At 38.3% G+C, this 23688-nt stretch overlaps 2 protein-coding genes across 3 annotated transcripts in view; one reads left to right on the top strand and one right to left on the bottom strand.

Annotated features, from left to right (window-relative positions):
* Window positions 1-2581: 2581 nt before the first annotated feature.
* stx2b (syntaxin 2b) lies at window positions 2582-16308 on the bottom strand. 2 transcript variants are annotated; one of them, XM_073466164.1, is made up of 11 exons: window positions 16043-16308; window positions 15882-15956; window positions 15695-15794; window positions 12888-12962; window positions 12692-12765; window positions 11721-11829; window positions 6088-6161; window positions 5779-5916; window positions 5504-5614; window positions 5278-5386; window positions 3685-3772 (listed from the first exon to the last, which is right to left on the bottom strand). In XM_073466164.1, the coding sequence occupies exons 1-10, from the start codon at window positions 16070-16072 to the stop codon at window positions 5291-5293; spliced, it is 882 nt and encodes a 293-aa protein (XP_073322265.1). In that variant the 5' UTR covers window positions 16073-16308; the 3' UTR covers window positions 3685-3772; window positions 5278-5290. The 2 variants fall into 2 exon arrangements, with proteins under 2 accessions (XP_073322266.1, XP_073322265.1); XM_073466165.1 differs by lacking the exon at window positions 5278-5386 and having other exon boundaries at window positions 2582-3772.
* A 3053-nt stretch (window positions 16309-19361) lies between these two features.
* Window positions 19362-23688, top strand: part of adgrd1 (adhesion G protein-coupled receptor D1) — a 48877-nt gene continuing 44550 nt past the window's right edge. Inside the window, exons 1-5 of the mRNA XM_073466362.1 lie at window positions 19362-19485; window positions 19592-19628; window positions 20136-20252; window positions 22003-22125; window positions 22229-22405. Of these exons, the coding sequence (XP_073322463.1) occupies window positions 19411-19485; window positions 19592-19628; window positions 20136-20252; window positions 22003-22125; window positions 22229-22405 (529 nt within the window). The 5' untranslated portion in view covers window positions 19362-19410. The remainder of the gene's footprint in view (window positions 19486-19591; window positions 19629-20135; window positions 20253-22002; window positions 22126-22228; window positions 22406-23688) is intronic.

The raw sequence follows: 23688 nt of genomic DNA, 5'->3' as shown, positions 1-23688 counted from the left end.
AGGCATAACACAAAAACAAATAAAAGCTTACTTATGCTGTGATATTTACTGAACTGTACGGGCTGTTTAAGGATTGTAATGTGATTTCTTTCTTCTGCAAACCATGTCAGTCACACATCAGCAAATTTTGTATGCCTTAATCATTTGTGGATTGGCTCTCACGTAGTCATTGCATTGTCGTCACTTATTGCTACATTGTCACTTCTGTTAATGCTACCTTGCTGTCACGTCTATCACTTGCTAAAATCATCACATCTGCTAACGGCTACATCTTCATTGCTTCTCATGTCATCAGTTTACAAGTTTGTCATTCACAAGCTATATAGGTTCTCCAATTTAGCATTAAATCATTGACAATGGCATCAGTAATGTTTTTCAGTAAATACTGTAATTCAAGTGCTTCACCATTGCATTCCACTAATTGCTACATTATTGAGGCATTCGGCGAACTGCTGTCCCCATTCTCATCCAGGTCACTGTTCATCTCTGCTGGCTAAATTAAAGCACTGCTGATTCAGCAACCCTGTCATAGTCAATCAAATGAGTGGTTAGAGGTGGTAGGTAATGGTGATTAATTTGCTAAATCTAAGTTTTATATTTTTGCAGTTTATGTCCTTTAGCCATTGCTGGCTAAACTTTTCAGGTCACTGCTGTCCTTTTTTGGGCTAAATCCATTCAGTGGAGAATTTAAGGTGTCCATGTCTCATTAATCTATGCAATGCTATAGGTACCAGGTAACATTGATTCTTCATGTATGGAATTCCTGTCCCCATTCTCATCCAGGTCACTGCTGACCTCTTCTGGCTAAATCCATATGAAGCCGGGATAAATCACACACACAACTTCACATACACTTTCTGTGCGTTTCTTTAATTCAATATTATCAAATATATGCAACCACATACATCACTCATAGTATTTTCAATTTGGTTGGCGGTCCTTAAATTTGTTTGCCATTGCTGACTAAAGTCTATACATCAAAAGCAGGCCATTATAGTTCTCTAGCCATTGCTGGCTAAAGTTATTCACTGCAAGCAGAGCATTCGGTGTTTAGTCACTGCAGGGTAAGTTATTCAGCACCTCTACACGCATGTAGAAAATGTCAGAGGTATGTAATGGAGTCTTTATCTTGTCCTAATGTATGTAATTCCTGTCCCCCAGCCATTGTGGCCATGGTTAAAGGAAAATTAGAAAGACTATAAAGGAAATTAATAAAAGGTAAATATAGTCTGGTGAAATAGAAGGTATTAATATATTAATGTATTATTCCAGTGAATAATTTCCAGTGAGAAACATGCTGCTTTCACTTAGAAACTATTTATACAGAAGAGTAGAGAGGACTAATGGAGAAATACACCACATGATGTAACGACAATCACCTGAAGTTCAATATCAGCAAAATGTTTTGTCCCAAATTTGAAGAAATTCCTCCAGGCAATCCTGAAATAACGCGTACACAAGAATGGGATGGATGGATGGATCAGTGACCTTGACTTCTGACCTTTGATTACCAAATTCCAATCGGCTCTTCCTTGAGTCCAAGTGGACATTGCCAAATTTGAAGAAATTCCTTCAATGCATTCCTGAGAAAGTGTGTTTACGAGAATGAGAAGGATGAGAGATCATAATTACCTTGACATTTGACCACCAAATTCTAATCAGTTCATCCTTTAGTCCAAGTGGATGTTTGTGCCTTATTGAAGACATTCTCTCAATGCAGGCGGACAACCCCAAAACATTACGCCACCAGCCACAGCTGTCATCGGCGCGAAGGCATAAATATAAATTGCCAGACAATCTCAAAGAAGAAAAGTAAGGGATGAAGAAGACAAGAATGTGAGCAATGCAAGATTACAAATGTTTACAAAATGTAGTTAAATTCAAACAAACTGGTGGGTCACACAGACTACAGTATGGATCATAATGTTCACTAATCAATGACATAATAGTATTGTTCAAAACAAAAATACACTCATTAGAAGAAACAATTCTCTTTATATAATTCAGTATATAATATTTCAAACTATGATTTCTACACATTTGTTCTCATTTACCAAACCTTTTAGCATCTACAACTGCAACAGAAATTAGTCTCGCAAATAAACTGCAGCATCCAAGTTCAATCACAGTTCATAATATCAGTTGACTTGACATCTGGGGTGTCTTGCTCAGTGACCTGAAAACACCCCCATGTACAGATTTTAAGGACATTCTCATGCATTTCAGTCTAAGTGCACCTCTGAAGTTTCCTTTGATCTAATTCAAAGAGAGAAAAGAACTCGGCCTCGGGGACTTTCTTCCACTTTCTTCACTAATCTTGTTTGGTTGATTACACGGAAGTCAAGTGCTTTGTGCAAAGTGCTCATTAGTCCTCAAGTAAACAGCACCCTCTGCTTCCTTCTGTTTTCCTATAAACAAACCGAACCTCCAAATGTTTGTGTTCAAAAATAACCTTGATTCAGTCTGACAAATTCTGAGGTGTTTTCAATTTAATATACCAACAGTGATCCTGTATTAATCACCAATAAATTCAATGTCACCACCTCCAATATGAAAGGACACAAACAACACAGTCTGCAAAGACTTTTTACACTATTTTTTAATTACATGACTTAATTGTTCTGTTTCGATATAAAATACAAGATATAACTTAAGATACAACAATGAATCAAACGAATAAAAATTAAAACATGTTCTCAAAATAACCAAGACTTCTTTCACAACTAATATTTCTCTCATCACACACCACGATTCCAATAAATACAATTCCATGAGTAACAGTTTCATATTCAATGTCAGGAAGGCACTTTTGTAAGCTTGCTGATGTTGAGTTATTGACAAAATAAGGGATTCCATTCAGCTGATCTAAAAATATTTCTTCTGCTTGAGACAGTTAACGAGGAATGCTTCCAGTGAATTTCATTTTCTTCACATTTTTCCATCTGTAAGGGACTCCTGGGCTTTAGCAGTTTCACATTCAATTCACATGAATTACAGTAAATATACAAAAGAACAAGAAGATACAGAGCATACACTTAACATGCAAACACAAATTATACAACTTTATAAAGGGCATTAAAATTGTCACAATATATTTTAAATATTAAATCAACAGTTCAACATTTTGAGAAAAAAAACACTTATTAACCTTCCTGGAAAGAGTTTGATGAGGTTGATTCATCTGACACATAATTCTCCAGCATTAAGTATCCAGTATTACTTTTGGACACAGCCAGGCTAGCAGTTGCCCTTCGTTTCCAGTCGTAACGCTAAGTTAAGCTATCCGGCTGCTGATGATAGCTTCACATTTACGTACAGAATTAAGAGATGTATGTATCTTCTCATGTAACTCTCAGCAAGAAGGTGAATAAGATTATTTCCTAAAATGTCAAACTATTTCTTAAGACTTACTAGACCAAGAAAAATGATACCCAACCTGAAAAAATGGCAGCAAAACAGAACGTGCACAACTGTATAAAACTGATGTGCTGTCAGTGTTCTTTATATCCAGAACAGTGTATCATGAGGTCGGATGTTACTGGTGCAAAGTGGATCACACAGGTTATACTTCACTGTGGTCCTCTCTGTAATGCTGTTGGATAGTGAATGACTTGTTATCTTATTTTGAAGTTGATCTGAGTGTCATCACTCTGGGAGCTGACTGCAGCTGTGAGGTTGTGAACCCTGAAACCCATCATTCAAAGACTCCAACTATGATGATGAGCAGGAGGAGGAGAACTGCGGCCCCACACATGGCGAGGCAGAGAAGTTTCTGTCGATATGACAAGAACAGAGGGGTCAGAACTGTTGACTGTGAAGAAATGCATTACAAGACACTACAGGTGAATGGGGTAAATATTTTAACTAATGCATATCACTATGAAACTTTCCCAGTTGATTACATATATTAAGAGAATTATTTTTTTGTATTACAGAAAACAGAAAATAATTCTGAACATTGGATAAAGCCAGCTCAAAATTTGGGGCTATTTTTAGTTTTAGTTTTTCTTTTTTTCAAAGGGAATTTTGGATATTTCTTTTATCATTCCATAAAGAAGCCGACAATGTCAACAGCCATAAAAAAATAAAAAAATCTCTGTGTTTTTAGGAATAAAATGGTCTATAAATCAGGTTGTGGGTGATATATGAACCTTCAGAATACAGATAGGAATAAAAGTGAAGTCTAAGTTTCTCTGAAAGTGTGAGAAAAAACTCAATAAAATGGAAAACAATGACCACTTCAAAAATAAGTATGAAAAAAAATGATAAGAACAAGATGTTTCTTTTTTGTATACGTAAAAAAAAACCTGCCAATGGAACAAGTAAAAAAAAAAAAAAGGTCTAAAAACAAGTCCCTTTATCTCAAATGAAATGAAATGCTACTATCAAGGGGACTGTGTCTTTGATTAAGTGTAATGAGATTTTTTGACTAGAAATTACACAAATATACTTGGTAGGATTATTAGTGTTTGCAGCATTTGAGAAAACGGCCTTTATAGTTATGTACTTTAAAAATGTGATAAATTGTTTAAATCGACAGGTGCGTAGAAGACCAATGGTCCAAAAAAATGAGAACAAAAAAACTCCACCAATTGGCCTCTTGACTTGCAATCAGGGAAATTAAATAATAACATTTTGTGACACAGACCTTCATCAAATTCAATCAATCAAAGCAAGTATCTGCTGCCGTACCAGCAGACTATGGATCGGCTTCATTCAACAGGCTGTGAGACTTCTCAATTCATCATCAATACACCATTTTCCAAAATAGATGTAGGACTCAAAGGACTCACACACTTGTGATTTTGAAAAAATCACCATAAATGTACCTTTTCTCTTTTACCTTTACATTTCCCTGATTGCAGGTGAGAAGGTTAGATTGTGAAAGTGTTTTTGTCCTGATACATTTTTAAATAAAAATGGTGAAAAGGATAAAACATTTAACTAATAGATCACCATGAAACTTTCCTAGTTGATTACTTACATCAGACAATTAGTTTTTTTAAAACCATTAAAAGTTTTCTGAAATGTTTTATGTTTAAAATGCAAATGAGACATAAGCACCTAAATGTGTATTTTGGAAGTTTCCTTGGTCCAGAGGAAGATGTGTGAAGGACGCAATATAGCCCAAAATCTCAAAATGTACTACCGCATGAAAAATGTGTGACATTTTTGTGTGCTGTGCCAAGCCTTTAACCATTCAGCAGTTAAATGAACAAATGAACAAATGAACAAATGAATTGGTTTTAGGAATGGAAGTTGTGGATGAAGTGTTACCTCACAGTGGTTCTCATACAGGTGGTTTGGTTAGTCCAACAGACAGGCCAACAATAAGTGCAATGACAGCAAGCAGGATCAACAGAGCAAAGGCAAGGATTATGTATTTCTGCCGAGTGAAGAACAGGTTGTTATGGCACTTTTAAGTGGTCACGCGACTGAAGTTTGAGATCTTGTATAAATGCAAATGTTTTTATTGGTGATGCATAATTAGAAAGACACATACCCTCCGGGATTTCTTCTGGTATCTCACTGCTTTTTTGGTCTCTTCCTTCGCACTACAAATATATTCGGCTGCGTTGGAGACATTCTTCTCAATGTTGTTAACCATTTCTCCCTGTAAATGACAGAATCAGAATGCTCTAAATTAGATTTACTCCATCTAATATTTGATTTTGTCTTGGTAGTATAATAATAAAGAAGACAGTGGCTACATGCTGGTACACTTGTATCACAAAGTAGACATTACTATGAAACTTTCCAGTTAGATCCTGCTGTTACCTGAGTTTCTACCAGCATTGCCATGTCCATGAACATTGCATGGAGCTCTCTGATGCTTGACTCCAGACGCATGATGTCCTGGTGTCTTGACTCAATCTCATTCAGGGCCTGCCGTGTGATCTGGGAGTCAGAAATGATCTGAGGGAAAAAGATGAAGAGACAGCAAACGAAGAGAAAGAAATGTTCTCAGCTGTGTGGCAAGACACTACCACACCCCAAATAGTGCTCCTCATCCACCACTAGATGGCAGTAACGGCTTTAAACCCTGTAATAATAATATACTGCACAGTAAAGCAGGAGATAACTTACATCAGAGGTGAAGATTGATGGATTTCCACTTTCTAACATGTCCTCTAGTTCTTCGTTGGTGGTCACTCTTCCAGCTAAAATAATAAACAGCATCCAGTAATTATCCAGCAAAGAACCAAACCTACCTCTATTTGATTTATCACTTTATGACTAAACACACTAGTGACCATGAAAACACGGGTCCTGGTTTGCTGATATGCTTGTTCATTTTATCCTCAGCCAGCTCCTGGTTCTTAAAGTATTATACTAACATAAATGTTGTGTTAATGATGGGAATGCAGCATATGGATGAAAGTTGCTAAGAAGCTGGGAGAAAAGAGTAAATGTATCATATAATGTTTGTATACAGTATAACTGATAAAGGAGACCGCTTTCGAGTCAAAAAGATAAGAAAGAAGCTGAAAACAGCAACATGAATGCTATGCCGGTGGAACGCAGATCACACCATGAGCAGTTTAAGACACTTCAATCACAGAGCAACTCTCTTAAATCACAGATTATATTATTATTTCTATTAATGAGGGGCACACGTTTTTTTAAAAAAACTTGTAGAATGCAAAGTGGAGCGCCTAAACGACTCATCACTGAAAACCTAGTTGGACATTAAATTAAGGCAAATCCAAGATAACCTCGATTTGGATATTGGACAGCTTTCTGCAAGACTGGATAGGATGGAGGCAAAAGTGGAGGAAGCAAAACGCCCGTCCTTCAAATTCCACTCGCACGTGTCAATCATCATCGTGGGCCTTTCCTCTGTTGAAGGGGAAATCTCTTTGGAGAGTTAATTTTTTTTTTTTCTAAAGTTAGGAACAAACTGTTTGAGGTTTACGAGGTTAAAGTAACAGACAATTTAGTGGATGGGATATTAGCACTTCAATTTAAGAACAGGTCTTCAGGGTATTGTTGTATTACTGTTATTTTCTCCTGCTATTTACCTCCAGAGGGACCCATGAGAGCTAGCTCTCATTCCTTTTTTGGACATTTAACAGCTGAGATGACTAGCCTGTCTGAAGTGGACGCTGTTTATGTGTGAGGGGACTTTAATAGTCATATTGGCAATCTTGATGACTGTATAAGTGATGTGGATAACATTCCTACCAGAAATAATTTAGATAGCACTGTTAACAATTATGGCAAATTATTTTGAGTTTTTGAGAGATACAAAATGCTCAACGATAGAATACCTTTGGGTAAAGATAATTTCACTTCAAAATTAGTTAATTGAAAGAGTAGATGATGAGGGTTTTTCCTTATTGTGTAGTAGATGTAAACTACAGGACCACTCTTTACTGATGGTAAAGATGCAAGTAGGACCCTGTTTTGTTAAGGCAGATTCACTTTTATGGTTTACTATGAAAAAGAGAATTACACAGGTGACTCCCTGATTCATTTTTGTCCTCTAACCAAAGTAATACTATTATGCTGGACTTTATTGAGCAACTGGGGCATGTTAAGAATAGCCAAATTGACTTGGATATATGGTATGACAGTTTGTGTAGCTGTATCTATACAGCATTAAACAAATGTGTTAAGCAGAAATTAATCAGCATAAAGTTTTAAGAAAATCATACAAACCCTAGTTTGATCAGCAGGGAAAACATTCTAAGTAGTCAGAACAAAAATCTGAGGGAAGGGTTGAAAATAGTATTTAGGAAAATGCAAGCCGAATTTGATAAGAGGTTACGCACTGTGAAAAGCTACTTCAATAGAGGCCTTTCACTGCATGCAATGCAATTATCTACAAACTCACAATCTCCATCAGTTCTGGAATGAATGTTCTCACTGAGCCACTACCATCTCCACCGTGAGCCTCTCCTCTCCACCAACCATCCACAGCCACCTCTACTCTGCTCTACAGTTGTTCAATAAATTCCTTTAAACCCATTCTGGTTGTCCGCTTTAGGGTCCTGCTACAAACACCCACTAATCGTAACAAGAGTTTAGACACCACTCCGACTCATGCACCTTTGTTCTAACCCTGGACCTCTGACTCAGTATCTGGCATTAAAATATGCACTAAGCTCCCTTGATCCATTAATGATGAGTAGACTAGTCATGCCTATTGATTTGATTATGGTTTAAACAGCCATCTATAACTAAAATATTGATTGTGACAAACCCTCTTGTAATTGGGGATGTGTTCATCCTTGAAGCATCTTGCTTTAAAAACAATACAAACTCTGTCATATAATGGACAAAACTCCCAGAGCAGTGAGTGTTGCACTGATGTCAAGAATGAAAACAACAAATGTCTATGCTTCGCCCTGGTACAATATATACTGTTTTGTGTTTAATCCCAGGATAATACATTTGTCTGGTAGTGTTGGTGAGGAGAAGAAGCCTCATTGTTGCTCTATCGATTGAGCTGACAGAAAAATAACATCGCTGTTATCCACCATGGGGACGCTGCTGCTGCAAAAACACAATGCTGACTTTTCCCCAAGTAGAGAGATGAATTGTTGGGTAAAACAACAAATTAAGGCTTCAAATCCAAATATGAAAAACTGGAAATGTGTTTTACAGAAGCCGAGAATAGCTGTGCTTGCAGTTATTTTCTTGAATGCCATTGTCTTGAGATAACAAAGCTCGTTTTCTGGTGATACTGGGTTAACTTATCTCGCTCTCTTGAGAAATAAAAGGCCTAAATCTTGAGATAACAAGATAATTCATCATGAGAAAACAACTTCACAAGATTGATGAGAATGGACAATGACATTATCTTGAGATAGTGAGGTTATTATTTTGTTATTTCATGATAACAAAGCAAACTTTTCTCATGATAACTGTAATTTATCTTGCTATCTCCAGAAAACAGAAGGCCAATTTCTCAAGATGACGTGATAATTTATTTACGAGAAAACTGTCACGATGTGCCCTGGCAGCTTGTTTTGTTGTTATTTTTTCCTGTTTTCTCCCTACCTGTTTCCCACCCTCCTTTTCCCTACCCTTCGCCTTCCAGTGTGTGTATGTGTGTGTGTGTGTGTGTGTGTGTGTGTGTGTGTGTGTGCCTGCTAACTCTTCGTTATTTCCTCCGTTGTTTAAATAAATCTTTTATTTTTGCACAGCTCCTCGAGTCTCTGCTTACGGGTCCGACCAAAAACCAAAACCTCAGAACAACCTGGCCAATACACCAGCTCAAAATTAATGGACATTATATGGGACAATTTGTTGTCTTGTGTGGATAACATGGACATTGTGGAGAAGCTTAAGGCCATTTCCATTTTTAAGATGAAGGTGATCTTTAAGCCCTGGTTGAGAGAAGCTCCAGGCATAGCAGAGCTCTTGTCCAAAGTAGCTATGCTACAAGAGACTTCATCGGAAGGACCCAGCCCCAGGTTACCAGCTACCAGCCCAAGCCATCAGCTCCAGTGTTTGCTAGCCACCAGCTAGATAGCCTCCCATCAGCTCCAGGGCCAGCTAGCCCCCAGCCAAAGATTTTATCTGAGCTGACGGGCACCCAAGACTCTCGACACCTCCGACAGGCCCCAAGTGTCTCCTTTCCAGGAGACCCACCTAGCCTACAAGATGCCTTACGCGAGAAAGCGAGGCTTCCAACCACTTCCAGACTCCCTGACATCCAGCTCGGCGACCTCTAGTAGGTGTAATTATTACAGCAGCAAAGGAGGAAGTCAGGTGAAGTAGAATAAAGGCCAACAAAGTAAAGCACAGGACTTTCACACAGGAGACTGCTGTAACCAAAAGTCAACAATGATTTATTTTAACTTACTAATGTAGCAAATTGAAGTCACATACATAACTGAAATTACATACGTAACGTACCGTTTTAAACCCAAGCAACAATTGTGCTGGTTCAACGTAAGTACAGACGAGCGTAGCGTTCATCAGTGGAGTGCTAATTTTGATAATTAGATGTTTAATTGTAGTCACTTCCTGCTGTGGTTGTCAGTTTATTCATGGATAAGGGTCGAGATTAAGATTAGAAGTGCCTAAGGAACAAAGGAGCCCTCACAGAGAAACAGCTGCTGAAACTCTATAAACAGAAAGCTTTCTCTTCCCGAAGCCGTGCCTCCTGGTGTACAACACCCTCCCTGGGGAGACAGGTCTCTATGCGGGTGCTTACTGTATGTCACACTCCTTTTGCTATTCCTCAGAGAGACAGAGCCAAACACAGAAAAACACACCTCCGTTACAACTCCTAAATACACATCAACAAAATGAGTTTCACTTCTGAATTATATAAACGGATGGTTTAAGTCCACCTCAGCACACACAGAGGTTCATGTGGCCATGTCAAAGACAGGTGAACTACTGTTACACAGGCCCGTTTCCCCGGGCAACACAAACACAGCTAGCCGTCTCCAGTATCAGGCTCTTCCATCTGCAGCGTGGAGAACTGGAGCCTCTCATTAATGCTGGCCGCAGGGACTGTGTGAGACAGTCCTATTTTTTCTCTTTCGCAATTGTCTCATGTTATTCATATGTGCATAATACAATGCACCTGATACACATTTCTCCTACATCTGTTTGTCACTGTAATTCTGAGCAGAGATGGCAGAACATGGAGGATTGAAAGTGCACATATCAAAATAATTAAATAAATGGCTAAATAAATAATTTATATGGTATTAAATGTGCAAATAATGATATTAAAGATAAATGTAGGGATTAATTGATTTACATAATGTGACATATAATGATGATTTCTTTTTATTTTGCTTCTGTATTTATTTATCTTTTTATTAATCCCCCTATTTATTCACTTTTACACCTCTGCCAAATTTATGCTAACACCCGAGTCCCTTTTTTTGGTTGGTTTGTCAGCAGGCATAGCTGAAACTAGACTGGAGGATGGCTCTCTAGACCCCATTAACTTTTGGTACGGATAACATTGGGAGATTGAGTGTTTTTTTGACGTTTTTTTTTTATTTCTCAGGGATTGATTAAAGGTGACTGTTGGGCCTTGGCGAAGGTGTTCACTGTACGAGTGCCATTCTAGTTTCCCATTTTATTTCATTTATTCATTTTTGAATTTGTTTAAATTACTAAATGCATGAAATTAGCAATGCCTACATTTTTTAATTATTATTTATTAAATATTATCATTAATTCATTATGCTAAATCTTACAATGACTAAATGTCGATTCTGCTGTTTTTTATTAATTCTAGTTTGTCAATACACTCGAAAAACATGTACATTTTCCATCAAATTCTATTACATAAGTTGAATGTAAAGGGTCACATTTACTGCTAAGTTTTTCTATCATGTGTATTAATTAAATAACTAGATGCATTGTTCAGTTGTGATCTTTGGTATATGCAAAAAAAGAACTATGACACCTTGAAGAAACATGAAAAACTCCAACTACCATGCTGCTGCTGTCTGTTTATCAACAGTTCTGTTTGTTTCCATAGAAGCAGAAAGGAAACCGGTGTGGTCTGTTTCCTGGATCCTGTCTGAACACAGCTTCAGGCTTTTATTTGTCACTCTTTTATCTCTACATCTTTGAATGTGCAACTTAATCCAAGCCATTGATTTGTTTACAAAAATGATTATTTCATGCTTGTAGCAGCAGTTTACATCCATGATAATTGTTTTGAAGCTTTACAAACAGAAAAAAGATTTGTTTCCTGGCCTCATGAGGGTCCAGGAGGTCCATTATGTGTCACTTACTTATCTCCAGCTGTCTCTGGATCCTTCCTTTGCTTCTTTCCCGAAAGGACACTTGTGTCTCGTTGTACTGTGTCATGACCTCCACAAACTTCCTGGACAGCACTGTATGCTGAGGACAAGTGGGAATACAAAGACAGAGGGTGAGTGTGGGCACTTCAGACGGCAGACTTTTAGGATAATCCACAAAGCAGTTCTGCACAACATGCTTACATTAAAAATAGATAATAATTTGTATCTCTATATGAAGTTCAACATTATACTCAAACAAAAGAAATGCAATTCTAATCAGCAAACACATCTTGTAAAATAGAGAATGTGGTTAGTAAAGTGGGAATTAAAGGAACAGTTCACCCAAAAGTGAAAATGCAGTCGTTATCTCCTCACCGACATGCTGATGGAAAGTCCGCAAAACATTTCTGGAGCTTAACAGCAAAACAGCATTGCAACTTCCTCCTAAACAACTGAAGTAGCCAGGAGCCCTGAGATCCCAAACTCATAAGTAAAGACAATATTTACATCTTTAACGTGCGGTCGAGTTAGTGCTTCCACTTCAGACTGGGTGCATGCTAACGGTTTTAGCTTGGCAGCTGCAGTCAAGAGTTTGGCATAAAAAAGGGTGTAAATAATGTCTTTTCAAATCAATTTGGGATCCTGGGACTTGGGAGCCATTTTATGTTCTTTTTTATTTATTTATGTTGTTTTTTTACATTTTCAAACAAGTCCCCATCTACTTCTGTTATTTAGGAGAATGCTGCAACGCTGCTTTGCTGTAAAGCTCCTCAAATGTTTTGTGGAGTACGAAACTTTCCACTGGCATGGGGGTGAGTAGATAATGACAGAATTTTTAGTTTAGCTATAATGTTCCTGGAGAAATCCATCGTCAAAAACATTATCCCAGCTTCTCTTCTGATGTTTGAGCACATCTGACAGATATGTGATGACAATCATGAGTTCACAGTTTGTTTTCTGACCTGTGTTTTCTGGATCCTGAAGTCAACAGAGGCTCTGTTAGCTATGTCATCTTTTGGCATGCTTTGCTCCATGGCTTCAGATGGAAAGAGTCACAATACAACATTACACAACAGCAGCCAACATCAGCTATTGTATGGTGTAGTCAATAAATATATAAGTGTGACAATCACTGACAATCACACTGGTTCAACGCACATTTTAGTTTAGTTCGCACCACATTGGCGTTTCCTTTGATATCGTTGGTCAGAGCATCCAGTTGATCCTTGGTTCCTTCACACAAATAGGAAAGACGTCAGACTTGAGGAAAAATAATGTCATCCAGCTAATCACTGTGACTCTCTCCTGTAAATATTGGAGTTACTCTGATTTCACCTTGTAGCTCGGCAACAACCCTGAGAAAATACTGCACAAAGCACAGGCCCTTTGTGTCTTTCCCTGGTGACCAGTTCCACGTCAGGGATCCTAAAACACTGTACTGTGTTACATTAAACACAATCACTGGTGATGCCATGGCACTGTAAACGGACTCTTTGTCGTGCAGGGTCCTCGGGCCTCAGCTCACACACTGGACTGAACAGAGCCAGGAACAGAGCACATCTTTAAATCATTAGAAATACTTTGCCTGATTCGTACATTATGCACTGGAGCCTGCAAACATCTGCAAATGACAGCATGATTGAATCCCTGGCTGTTAAAAGTCAAGCTGTAACTAATGATTATTTCCTTGTAGATGAATCTGTTGATTATTTTCTCCATTAATTGATTAGTTGTTTGGGCAATAAAATGTCAGAAAATGGTGGTGAGGGACGACACAGCATGGGAACTTTGAGTTTTTTTCTGCTTTGAGTCTGCAGATGTTCACAGAAGCAGTTTTTTTTCTTTTGGCATTCTCAAAGTTACAGTTTTTAACACGATTACAAAAGGGTGTTACACAGATTTTTTTTAATTATCACTGAACATCTGCTAAAGATCTTATTTACCATTCCTTGGTCTATATATTTTCTACTAGGGCTGCAAATTACAAATTGTTTTCATTGATGATTATTCTGTCAATCATTTTCTCAATTCAATGTTAAGTTGTTTGTTCTATAAAATGTCAGCAAAGTATAAAAAACGTTGATCTGTTTTCCAAACACTAACGTGACATCCTCAATCATCTCGTTTTGTCCACAACCCAAAGATGTTCAGTTTACTGTCACAGAGGAGGTACGACACTAGAGAGGGTTAACATTTAGGCTTGAATCCAAGAATTTAAACTTTTGTTTTTAGAAATTACTCAAACCGATAAATCAATTAGCAAAAGAGCTGCTGATTAATTTAATAGTTGACAGCTAATTAATTCATTGTTGCAGCTGTTGCTGGATGTGATGAACTATTCTATCATTCAGACTTCATGTTATCTGACATTTTGGTAATCAGGCTGTTGTAAATTTAACTATAGGGGCCTGTAACTGTTTGGACACCATATACAATTTTTTCTCTCAAGATACCCTTTGCAGTTGACTCCAATAATATTTTAATATAAACCATCAGTGTTACTCCTCTTTATTCCTTTTGATTTGCTGCCTCTGCATCAGAAGGGGGAAGTAACAAAGTACAAATACTTCATTACTGTACTTACAAAGATTTTTCAGGTTTCTACTTTACTTAAAGGTGCTATTAAAAGGTGTTTTTGACGAGTCCCAACTCATCAAAAACTGGCACTTTGGGATCAAAAATCAACTTTTCTTACAAATAGCACCTTTAAGTATTTATTTTTCTGACAAGTTTTTACTTTTACTCCATATATTTTCACACAAATATCTGTACTTTCTACGTCTTACATTTTCAAAACAGCCTCATTACTTGAGTTTTGCTGCGCTCGGGACGATTTACCAAATCCCAAAATGTTAGTTTATGACATCCTGGGAATGAGACTCAACAATCAACTATCTTTGTGGTGCGTTTACAAACAGCTGGGACAAACCCTACTGATACAACCTTTAAGTCTAATAGTCCTTGACTTATATTAATATGATGTGAGGTTCAGTTAGCCTTGTACAGAATGGCTGGCAGAAATGTCCTTCAGAGAGATACTTTTTACTTTTATACTTTTCAGAGCCTGTACTTTATTACTTTTACTTTAGTAAAGAAGTTGAATCAGTACAACTACTTTTACCAGTCATTTTTCACACAAGTATCTGTACTTCTACTTGAGTAAAGAAAGTGTACTTTTGCCACCTCTGCTCTGGATACATAAACTGCCTTGCTGTTTTTGTCCTCATGCAGTTGTTGTGGTAATCTGCAGAACCCTTCATAAAAGGGGATGTCAAAACACTTCTTCAACCCTCCAAACATGCCAGCTGAGGTAACTGTCACAGAGGACTAAAGAAACCAGAAAATGTTAAAAATATGGAATCAGATAGTTTTAATATCGCAGGATAAAATAACCATTGCAGAGTTTTGAGGGCAAACAGAGCTGTTTCCTTGTCAGGCTTCCGGACCAGGCAGCCATTCATTTACAATGAACAAAGGAAGTGAGACATTTGTGCCTCAAAAGTCAAACTCCAGCCAAGTTAACTGAAAGCACCATTTAACCCTTGAAACAACAACCCTAGAAACATGGCAAACTGCAGGGCCCAGGACAGGGAAGGCTCTGCAGCGGGTGATTAGAACCGTCCAGAACATCATTGGTACTCATTTACCAAGCATCAGTGATATCTGTGAGGCTAGATGTATAAAAGACAACAGTCACCCAGGCCACAGTCTGCTCACCCTGCTGCAATCTGACAAGAGATACAGAAGTATCTGCTGGTGTACCTGCAGACTACAGAGCAGCTTCCATCCTCAGTCTGTGAGACTCCTGAACTGTCCTCAACACTCCACCATAAAAAAAGGTTGTTTTTTGTTATGCTGCGTAAAGGGACTACAACTCCCATTCATTTCTACTACCCTGGTGTTGCTAAATGACTACTGACTATGACTAATGAACCTTTGAAAACTGCAGATATGTCAGAACTTACTGTCTCCTGGGTTGGGTGCAGACAGGATCATGCTGTGCATCTTCTTCACCTCCTCCACTTGGTATGAGATCTTATCAATGAGTCCTCGAACTTCTTCCACCTGATTTAACCAATAACGCGTCAGTTTCTCCAATCATGCCCCAAAACCTACATGTTCACAGCATGTCAAGTTGAACTTGATACCCACCCTTCTGAAAAAGCCCTCCATGAAGCCATCTCTGTCCACCGCGACTGCAACATCCTCTTCCGCTTGGGTCCTGCTCTGTACGGATTAAAACAAATGTCCATTTATTTATTTATTTATTTAGTTTACCTGTCAAGGTGTAAAAAAGAAGAGAAGACACTTACCGCAGTCAGCTCTGCCAGTCGATCCTTCATCCCACCGATCAGCTCGTCTCCTGCCAGGATAATTCTAGTGAAACAGCCGCCGGGTCATCCTGTCAGTGTCCATTTGTAGAGGAACATGAGGCCCCCTCACTGTGGACGGCTTACACCAGCAGACGATGGAAACAGGAAGAGGTCTAAGAAGTTCCAATGCTATTAAAACTGCTCTGAAAGTCAAATGTAACGTGGTTGTGTTGCTGCTCCTTCCTGGATCGATATTACTCACCGCACAAGCGTGAAGGATCAGTAACAGATCCAGTGTCCCTGTCCGCGGGACACGCCTATTAACAACCTCTGTGTCTCCCCTCCCTGCCTCCCTGCCTCCCTCCCTCACTCCCTCCCTCCGCCTTAGGGGGGAGAAACCACAAAGTAGTCCACCTTCAATTAAAGTTGATCTAGCCATCATGATGAACAAACTAAATCAACCCTTTCTTACCTGAATGATTAAATCACAATGTCATATTTTTAACATTTGTTTTTCCTCTTAAACATGTGGAAATCGTGCCAATAACTTTTTTCCCCTTAATATTTTATTTTGAAGGAGTTATGTAAATCATTAACAGAACTAAAAGTTATTCCGGAATAACTGTTAAGTCATTTTATTATCACAATACCCAGACAGGTAAAAAAAAAAAAAAAAAAAAAAAAAAAACTATATTTATAAACTTCATAAGGCGTTAGAAATACTTTTAAACAGATTTTAATACATCTGTCCACTCAGGGACGTTATGCACCAATGGGTAGCCTCTATTCTGTCTACTGGACTCCTCTTTAGATCAAAACTGATCACTATTAAATATTGTTGTTCAACGAAACTGTTCAAGTGTAAATTTGATCATAATCTAAAATAAACATACAGAACAAGGTGGTAATAAGGAGAAACAATATACCGTTTGGTGCGTAGCGTCCAGTGGAGTGGACAGATGTATTTTCAGTCACAGAAAATACAAATGTACACGAAAATATATTATTTTATTATTTTTAAAAATATGTTTTAAGCTCTCTGGTTTTCTGAGAATAACATAACAGTTATAGCAACGTTTGTTAATTGATTACTATATTTAGCCTTTATTTAACCAGGTTAGTCCCACTGAGGTCACATAGCTCTTTCACCAGGGAGACCTGCCATTACAGCAGCACAAAGTTACCACAGTAAACTAACAACTGAATGATCAGAGAAGACATTTTCACAAGGACAAGCTGGACTCTTTGTTGTTCAGTTGTACAATATTCTGAAGTTTAAAATCAGCCTGCGGATTAATCCTCCGCCATTTTAAATGTATGATCCCATATGTCAAAATGACAAAGAGATACAACGATGTTATTTAAACTGAACTGTGGAGAAGACTTAGGACATGCAGAACAGGAGGAACTACTGAGCACCGCTGTGAAAGAGCACAGTCAGTCTGTGACCACAGTGACTTTATCTCTATGGGATGATTCATTTGACTTTGAGGGCAAACACACCGTCAGTAGGCAGTTATATGGGAGGGTTTAATAAATAATAGATAAACTGGGTGGCCACTGGACTGTTCGTCATGTGGCCACACGGTGGCGCTGTTTACCTGGATATATGTTCAGGTTGACCTCGGCAGCCTGTGACGGGACGAGCAGCGCTCTTGGAGACTCCCCCTCCTGCCCCAACCACGGGGCACTCCTGCAGCTGCCAGGTGTCTGTATCATTAGTTCAACTAATCTGAGGAAAACTCAATACATGATTTGTGTACATCCATATATTAAGTCCGCTATAATAATCAATGGAGGTGTTATATAACACATAGCTTTAACTCGCTCTTAAAGGCAGTATTGTTGAAGCAGTGTTGTAAAAACTACCCAGAAATCATACTCGAGTAAAAGTAAAGCAATTGTGTCAAAAGTCATTTCATGTCAATAACGTACTTTAGTCTCAAAGGCACAATTATAGTTACATATATTTAGCCTACATTTATGTTTATGCTGGAAACTACAGATCGAGCGATTATCGGACCCACAATGTGGCATTTTCTCTTTTTTTTAAAAAACGCTATTTTGGCTGTGATGCAGCACGCAGTCTGCTACTAGTAACTACAGTTATCAAGTAAATGTAGTGGAGTAAGAAGCACAATATGTGCCTCCAAAATGTGGTGAAGTAGAAGTATAAAGTTGCGGAAATTTAAAATACTCATATAAAGTACAAGAACCTGAAAATTGTTCTCAAGAACAGTACTTGAGTAAATGTACTTAGTTACATTCCATCACTGGAATGTAACTAAGTACATTTAACTAGTAGCTTTTGACACGAATGCAAGCTTGACCAAACTGACCAAAAACATTAGCAGCAGCAGCCCATGAAGATATTGTAATGCACTATTATATGAGCAATACGTAGTAGAACAGCGTCCAGTTTGACTTTATGTAAACTGAACATGTCTGGAACATGAGTGACGGTGTTGATGGAGGGACACAGTAAAGGTTGGGAACCCCGTGCTGCTCCAAACGAGCACGCAAAAGTAGCACAAGAAAAGACGAACTGTGAAGCATCTCATTTGGCACAAACACGATTTATAGATCGTAGCATAGTGTGCGGTGAGTTATCTCATTTAGTAAAACATTTAAGTGGTTAAAGCGTAATTAATCCAATCCATCATGTCCCTCATAAAAAGTTAAAGTAAGTAATCCAGATACTGTAACTGTGTGATTTCTTCGTCTGCCCGCCTTTCAGTAACCACCCAATCTCAGCAGCATCCCTGTTGTTCTCCGGGGTGTAGTCCTGTAATTTAACCCAACATCCAAACTAATCATGAGATCACATGTTTAACACATATCTTTTATCCAAACAGTATTTGGACCGCACAGTACAGATCGTAATCTCATTCATTCCCGGCGCAATCTCCAATTACGCACAAATAATGCCATTTACGCACGGCTCCATAACGCCCCTCCTCAGAAGATCCAAAAAATGACATCACGTTTTGCAATTCCCACGTTCAGTCCAGAAAGTCAGTACGCCTCCACGGAGCTCCTCTTCTCCTTGTTTCCAGATGCAGGCACAGAAAGTCAAAGAAACAAAGGCTGCTTCACAGTAGGATTACACGGATTTTCTACGTGGAAGTGGAAGCTTCAGATTTGTATCATGAAAGGGCAGATTGTGAAGTTTGTCTGCCTCATGCCAGAACTTTGATTCCTTTTGTCTTCTGCTCCAGCACTGTTAGCATCATTATTTATCTAAATCTCTAAGCCTGGACACATGGACTGATCAGAAGTTTTTGGAATTATGAGTGACTCCTCCTGGGCTCTTCATTTGGGGATTTAACAGCTGTTTTTTTTAAAAAAAAAAACAACAAAAAACTTGTATGGTACATTTTACAAAAGCTATGGAATTGTCTTTGCGAATTCACCTTTTTACAGCGTTTGTCTCCTGTATTAAGGTAAGCTCTCAAAAAAACCCCACATATTTTGACAACTATAGTCCTATCCTCTCATATTAGAGTCTGATCATAGCAGCTTTTATAAATACATTTGGTTTATTTACAGGTTTACGCACAAGTGGTACAACCTGCCAAGCATCCAGGTAAAGCGATTTTTTTTTAAATATATTGCAAACTGTGGGGCTGCAACCAACTAGTATTTTCATTTTCAATTAAACTGTCTATTTCCTAGATTAATTGAGTAGTTGTTTGGTCTAGAAAACATCAGAAAATGGTGAAAAATGTAGATCAGTGTTTCCCAAAACCCAAGATGATGTCTTCAAATGTCTTGCTTTGTCCACAACCCAAAGATATTCAGTTCACTGTTACAGAGGAGAATGGGAAACTGTAAAAAATAATCACATTTAAGAAGCTGGAACCGAAGAATATTTTTTAAGCGATTATAAATCTACAAATAATATCAAAATTAATTGTTGCAGCTCTAGTGATCAGTACAAGTGTTTCAAATAAGAGGATGTTGTTTATTTGTTTACGGCTCTACTCATTAATCTTTCAATCTCCCACAAAATCCCAAAAAGAGTAACAGGAAAATAAATTTAAAGTAATGATCTTTCTTGATGCTTGTTTACCCGTGAACTCTATCCGCCCAGGCCTGCAGGTGTTGGCCACGGCCTCACATTACTGGCCTCTCGACGCTGTGGACGGAATCCATGAACTGTGGGACCAGATTGGAAACAGACCAGGTTATGTTAACGGAAGCAACATAAGTATGTGCATACATAAACAGACTGCACACGCTCATAGGAATGCATCACCTAAACGTCTCTGTCTGCATGGTCTCAAGCTGTTTGTCACCACCAACCTTCCAGCCATCATCATGCTTTTTTGAATGTGCTGCTGTTATTTATTATGTAGTATCTGATCATCTGGAGGTGGTAAAAGTCTGACAAAATGCAGGGAATGATCATAATTCTGATTAGTACTAATGAGAATTAATTTCTTCCACATTGAGTTTGCGGCCATGTTGTCACCACATAAGTTAATGCAAGTTTTCAGATAAATGTTTAAGTTGCAGAGGGATCAGGTATAGACTTGAGTATGATGTGTGGAGTCACTCTGAGTTCAGGAAAATCCTCTTTGCGCTCAGCATCACTCTGTCTCATACCTGCACACCACGTCCCTCCTGTTGTCTCCCTTTCACTGTTCTCTTCTGTTATGTGTCAATATAGGTGTGAATCAATGTCTATCTCCGTTGTCTTTGTCCAGCTGTCAGAATCCACAACCACACTGTGCTCCCTTCCTCCCATAACTCTTCCTATGTGTATACCAATGACTCTACCTACACTAACATTTCTGCAACAGTAGGTGAGGATCCATCACTTTCTGCTCACTGAGATTCATTTGTGCATCACCCACTTCTCTCTGTTGTCCTCTCTGGATCTGTTGAGCTGAGTATTTTGCACTTCTCTCCTTGTTCAGCCAAAGATCAAAATCAGAATCGGCTTTATTGGCCCAGTATGTGAACACATGCAAAGAGTTTGACTCCGATTTTATGCTGCTCTCAGTGTACTTATACATAAATAGACATACGGCAAGGAAAAAGGACCAAGAAAGCTGAACAAATAAGTTAAATAATAGTGAAAGGTCAAGCCTGCACTGCACAATATCATGTGAAAAAACACTATAAAAGTCTATATAAGTCAACTGCTCTGTGTGGTATGACAGTACAAGTGGTGCAAAGAAATAAACAATAAATGCTGGATAACTAAAGATGAGGAATTCTTGGCCTTTTAATAAATCATTAATGTTCATTTAAGCCACTCGTTAATGCCTTTGTATTCTTTTACAAAGGTACTGAGAAAGCTGCATGATTTGATTAAACAAATATAGAACTGAACATTTGGGACATTATAGCACTTAAAGGAACAGTTCACCCAGACATGAAGATTCAGTCCATGCTGATGGAAAGCCAGGTGAAGTTGCGGAGTCCGCAAGACATTTCTTGAGCTTCACAGCAAAACGGCGTTGCAGTATTCGCCTTAACAACTGAAGTAGTTGGGGACTTGTTTTAAAAAGTGAAAAACAACCAAAAAAACATAAAATGGCTCCATACAACTCATCTGGCTTAATACCACCTTTCAGGAAGCCCCGAAAGTATTATGAAAATATGTTTTTTACACCCTCATTTTCCCACTTCAACACTTTTAATTAGTTTCAGATCTCAGGGCTTCCAGAGACTCACTGTACAAACTGTATGGAGCCATTTAAGTTAAAGTTACGTTAAAGTTTTAAAACAAGTCTCCAGCTTCTTCAGCTGTTTAGGAAAATACTGCAACACTGTTTTGCTGTGAGGCTCCAGAAATGTTTTGTGGACTACAACACTTCACCTGACTTTCCATCAGAATGAGACTGACTTGATGATGACTGAATTTTCATTCTTGGGTGAACCTATCCTTAAAGTAGACCTACCGTTTATAGTTTTGCAGTGAAATGATGCAGTTGATTTCTTTGCTGCAGATATTGTTGAAGGAATGGTCAACAAGGGCATCTATCTGAACGGAGATAACGGCGGCACCTTTCTCCACTTTGGAAACTACCAGAATTCTTGCATTAGTGACCCTACTCTGTGTGGTCCTGAGGGTGAGTGCACTGTACTTTATGCATACGATCATTTGTGCAAAACACAAGTTATTCTAGAACCATTTCAGCTTCTTGTGTTGATTGATTTTTCATCATTCTCCAGGGATTACCTTCTCCTTTTTTTGGAAGAACCACGAGGCAGAGTCACGTTTCGCTGTAGCCTCTGGAGGAAAGGTTATCTCCAATGGCTTCTCTGTCTACACCAATCCCTTCGTAGGATACGTGGAGTTTTATACTCGAGGCAACAACCACAGATGGAAGGTCAACATAAAAGTTCCAGGTATTGCAGCTGAATTTATCTTATAGTTCTTTTAGTTAAATTTCCCATAAGTACCCATGAGGAATGCACTTTGGTCCTGGAAGTATACATTTTTGTTGTTTTAAACCATAAATTGTTAGTTATGTTATTGCATTCATGGTTTGGTTGACTGAAACCAGATGTAGCTGCAGGGTGTTGTTCTGGCAAGTCAAGGATACATTTCATTAAACTGTTTTGCTGTACAAAACATACAATTATCATGGATGTGTAATGAGATGCAGTCATTTCCCTCTTTAATACGATAATGTTTGGGGAATACTGGAGGTTAATTTAGATGACATTTGAAACATAATACAGGTCAGACTGTGACAAATGCTTTGAATTCAATTCTGAAAATAAAAAGGTGTATTTAAATGAGATGAAATGATTTGGTAAACTGTTTTGACAAAATAGAAAAAGGCTTAACATTATGTGAAACCTTTGCAGATGAGTGTTTTGTTCTCGGATTACTTCTGTCATCTTTGTTTTTGCTGCGATTACTCAAGGTTGTGTTCACCGGGCGTCATAACTCAATTGTAATCTGAGGGTAAGGTTACAGAGGATCACACGTCATCTGGTTCTCATACAGTGTGACATGTCAAAGTCTCGGGACAGTTCTTTCTCTTGCGTGCCACATATGTGAGGGAAAGCTTGGAGGTGCCCTGTGACCGATATAATTGTCAGTGAAGGCTGAGAATATTACATTATACATGAAGAGGAGAAAGAGAGAGTTGACATGTTTAAGTGGGGGTGGACTTTAGCACATATGGTTTATACTCTAACCACAAATGAGATGTGTTTTGGTTGTTTTGCTCTTCTGGCAGAAGTGGTTTTTTAGACAGTTATTGTCATGCCTATTGGGTCAGTTTTCTTAAGAGAAACAAGATTGAGTAAGATAATTGTTTGTACAATTGACTGGAAAGAGCTGGCAGCAGAGCAACAGACTCTGGCCTCATGCTCTGTGGGCTAACAGGATTTATGTAGACTATTGTAAAATTAAAAAGAATAAAATAAGAAAGAAAAATAAAATAAAGTGCTGAAACAAAACTGGATTAATTCATTAGATTGGCAAAAATCCAAGACAATATACCTGCTAAACTTGAGCAAGTTAGCATTTAGCTTCAAATTAAACACTGATATGCCTCAGACAGGACTCCTAATCGTGTTCATCCAAAATGCAAATATTTCCTCTGGATTTTACTCAAGATAATCCACAGACCTTGTTGTGAGCAGTGTCATGTAGGAGCTATTTACTTTTTACCACC

Source organism: Pagrus major, chromosome 5 (assembly GCF_040436345.1).
Source record: "Pagrus major chromosome 5, Pma_NU_1.0".
NCBI lineage: Eukaryota > Metazoa > Chordata > Actinopteri > Spariformes > Sparidae > Pagrus > Pagrus major.
Note: the sequence above shows the minus strand (reverse complement) of the source record. Positions and strands in the feature narration are given on the sequence as shown.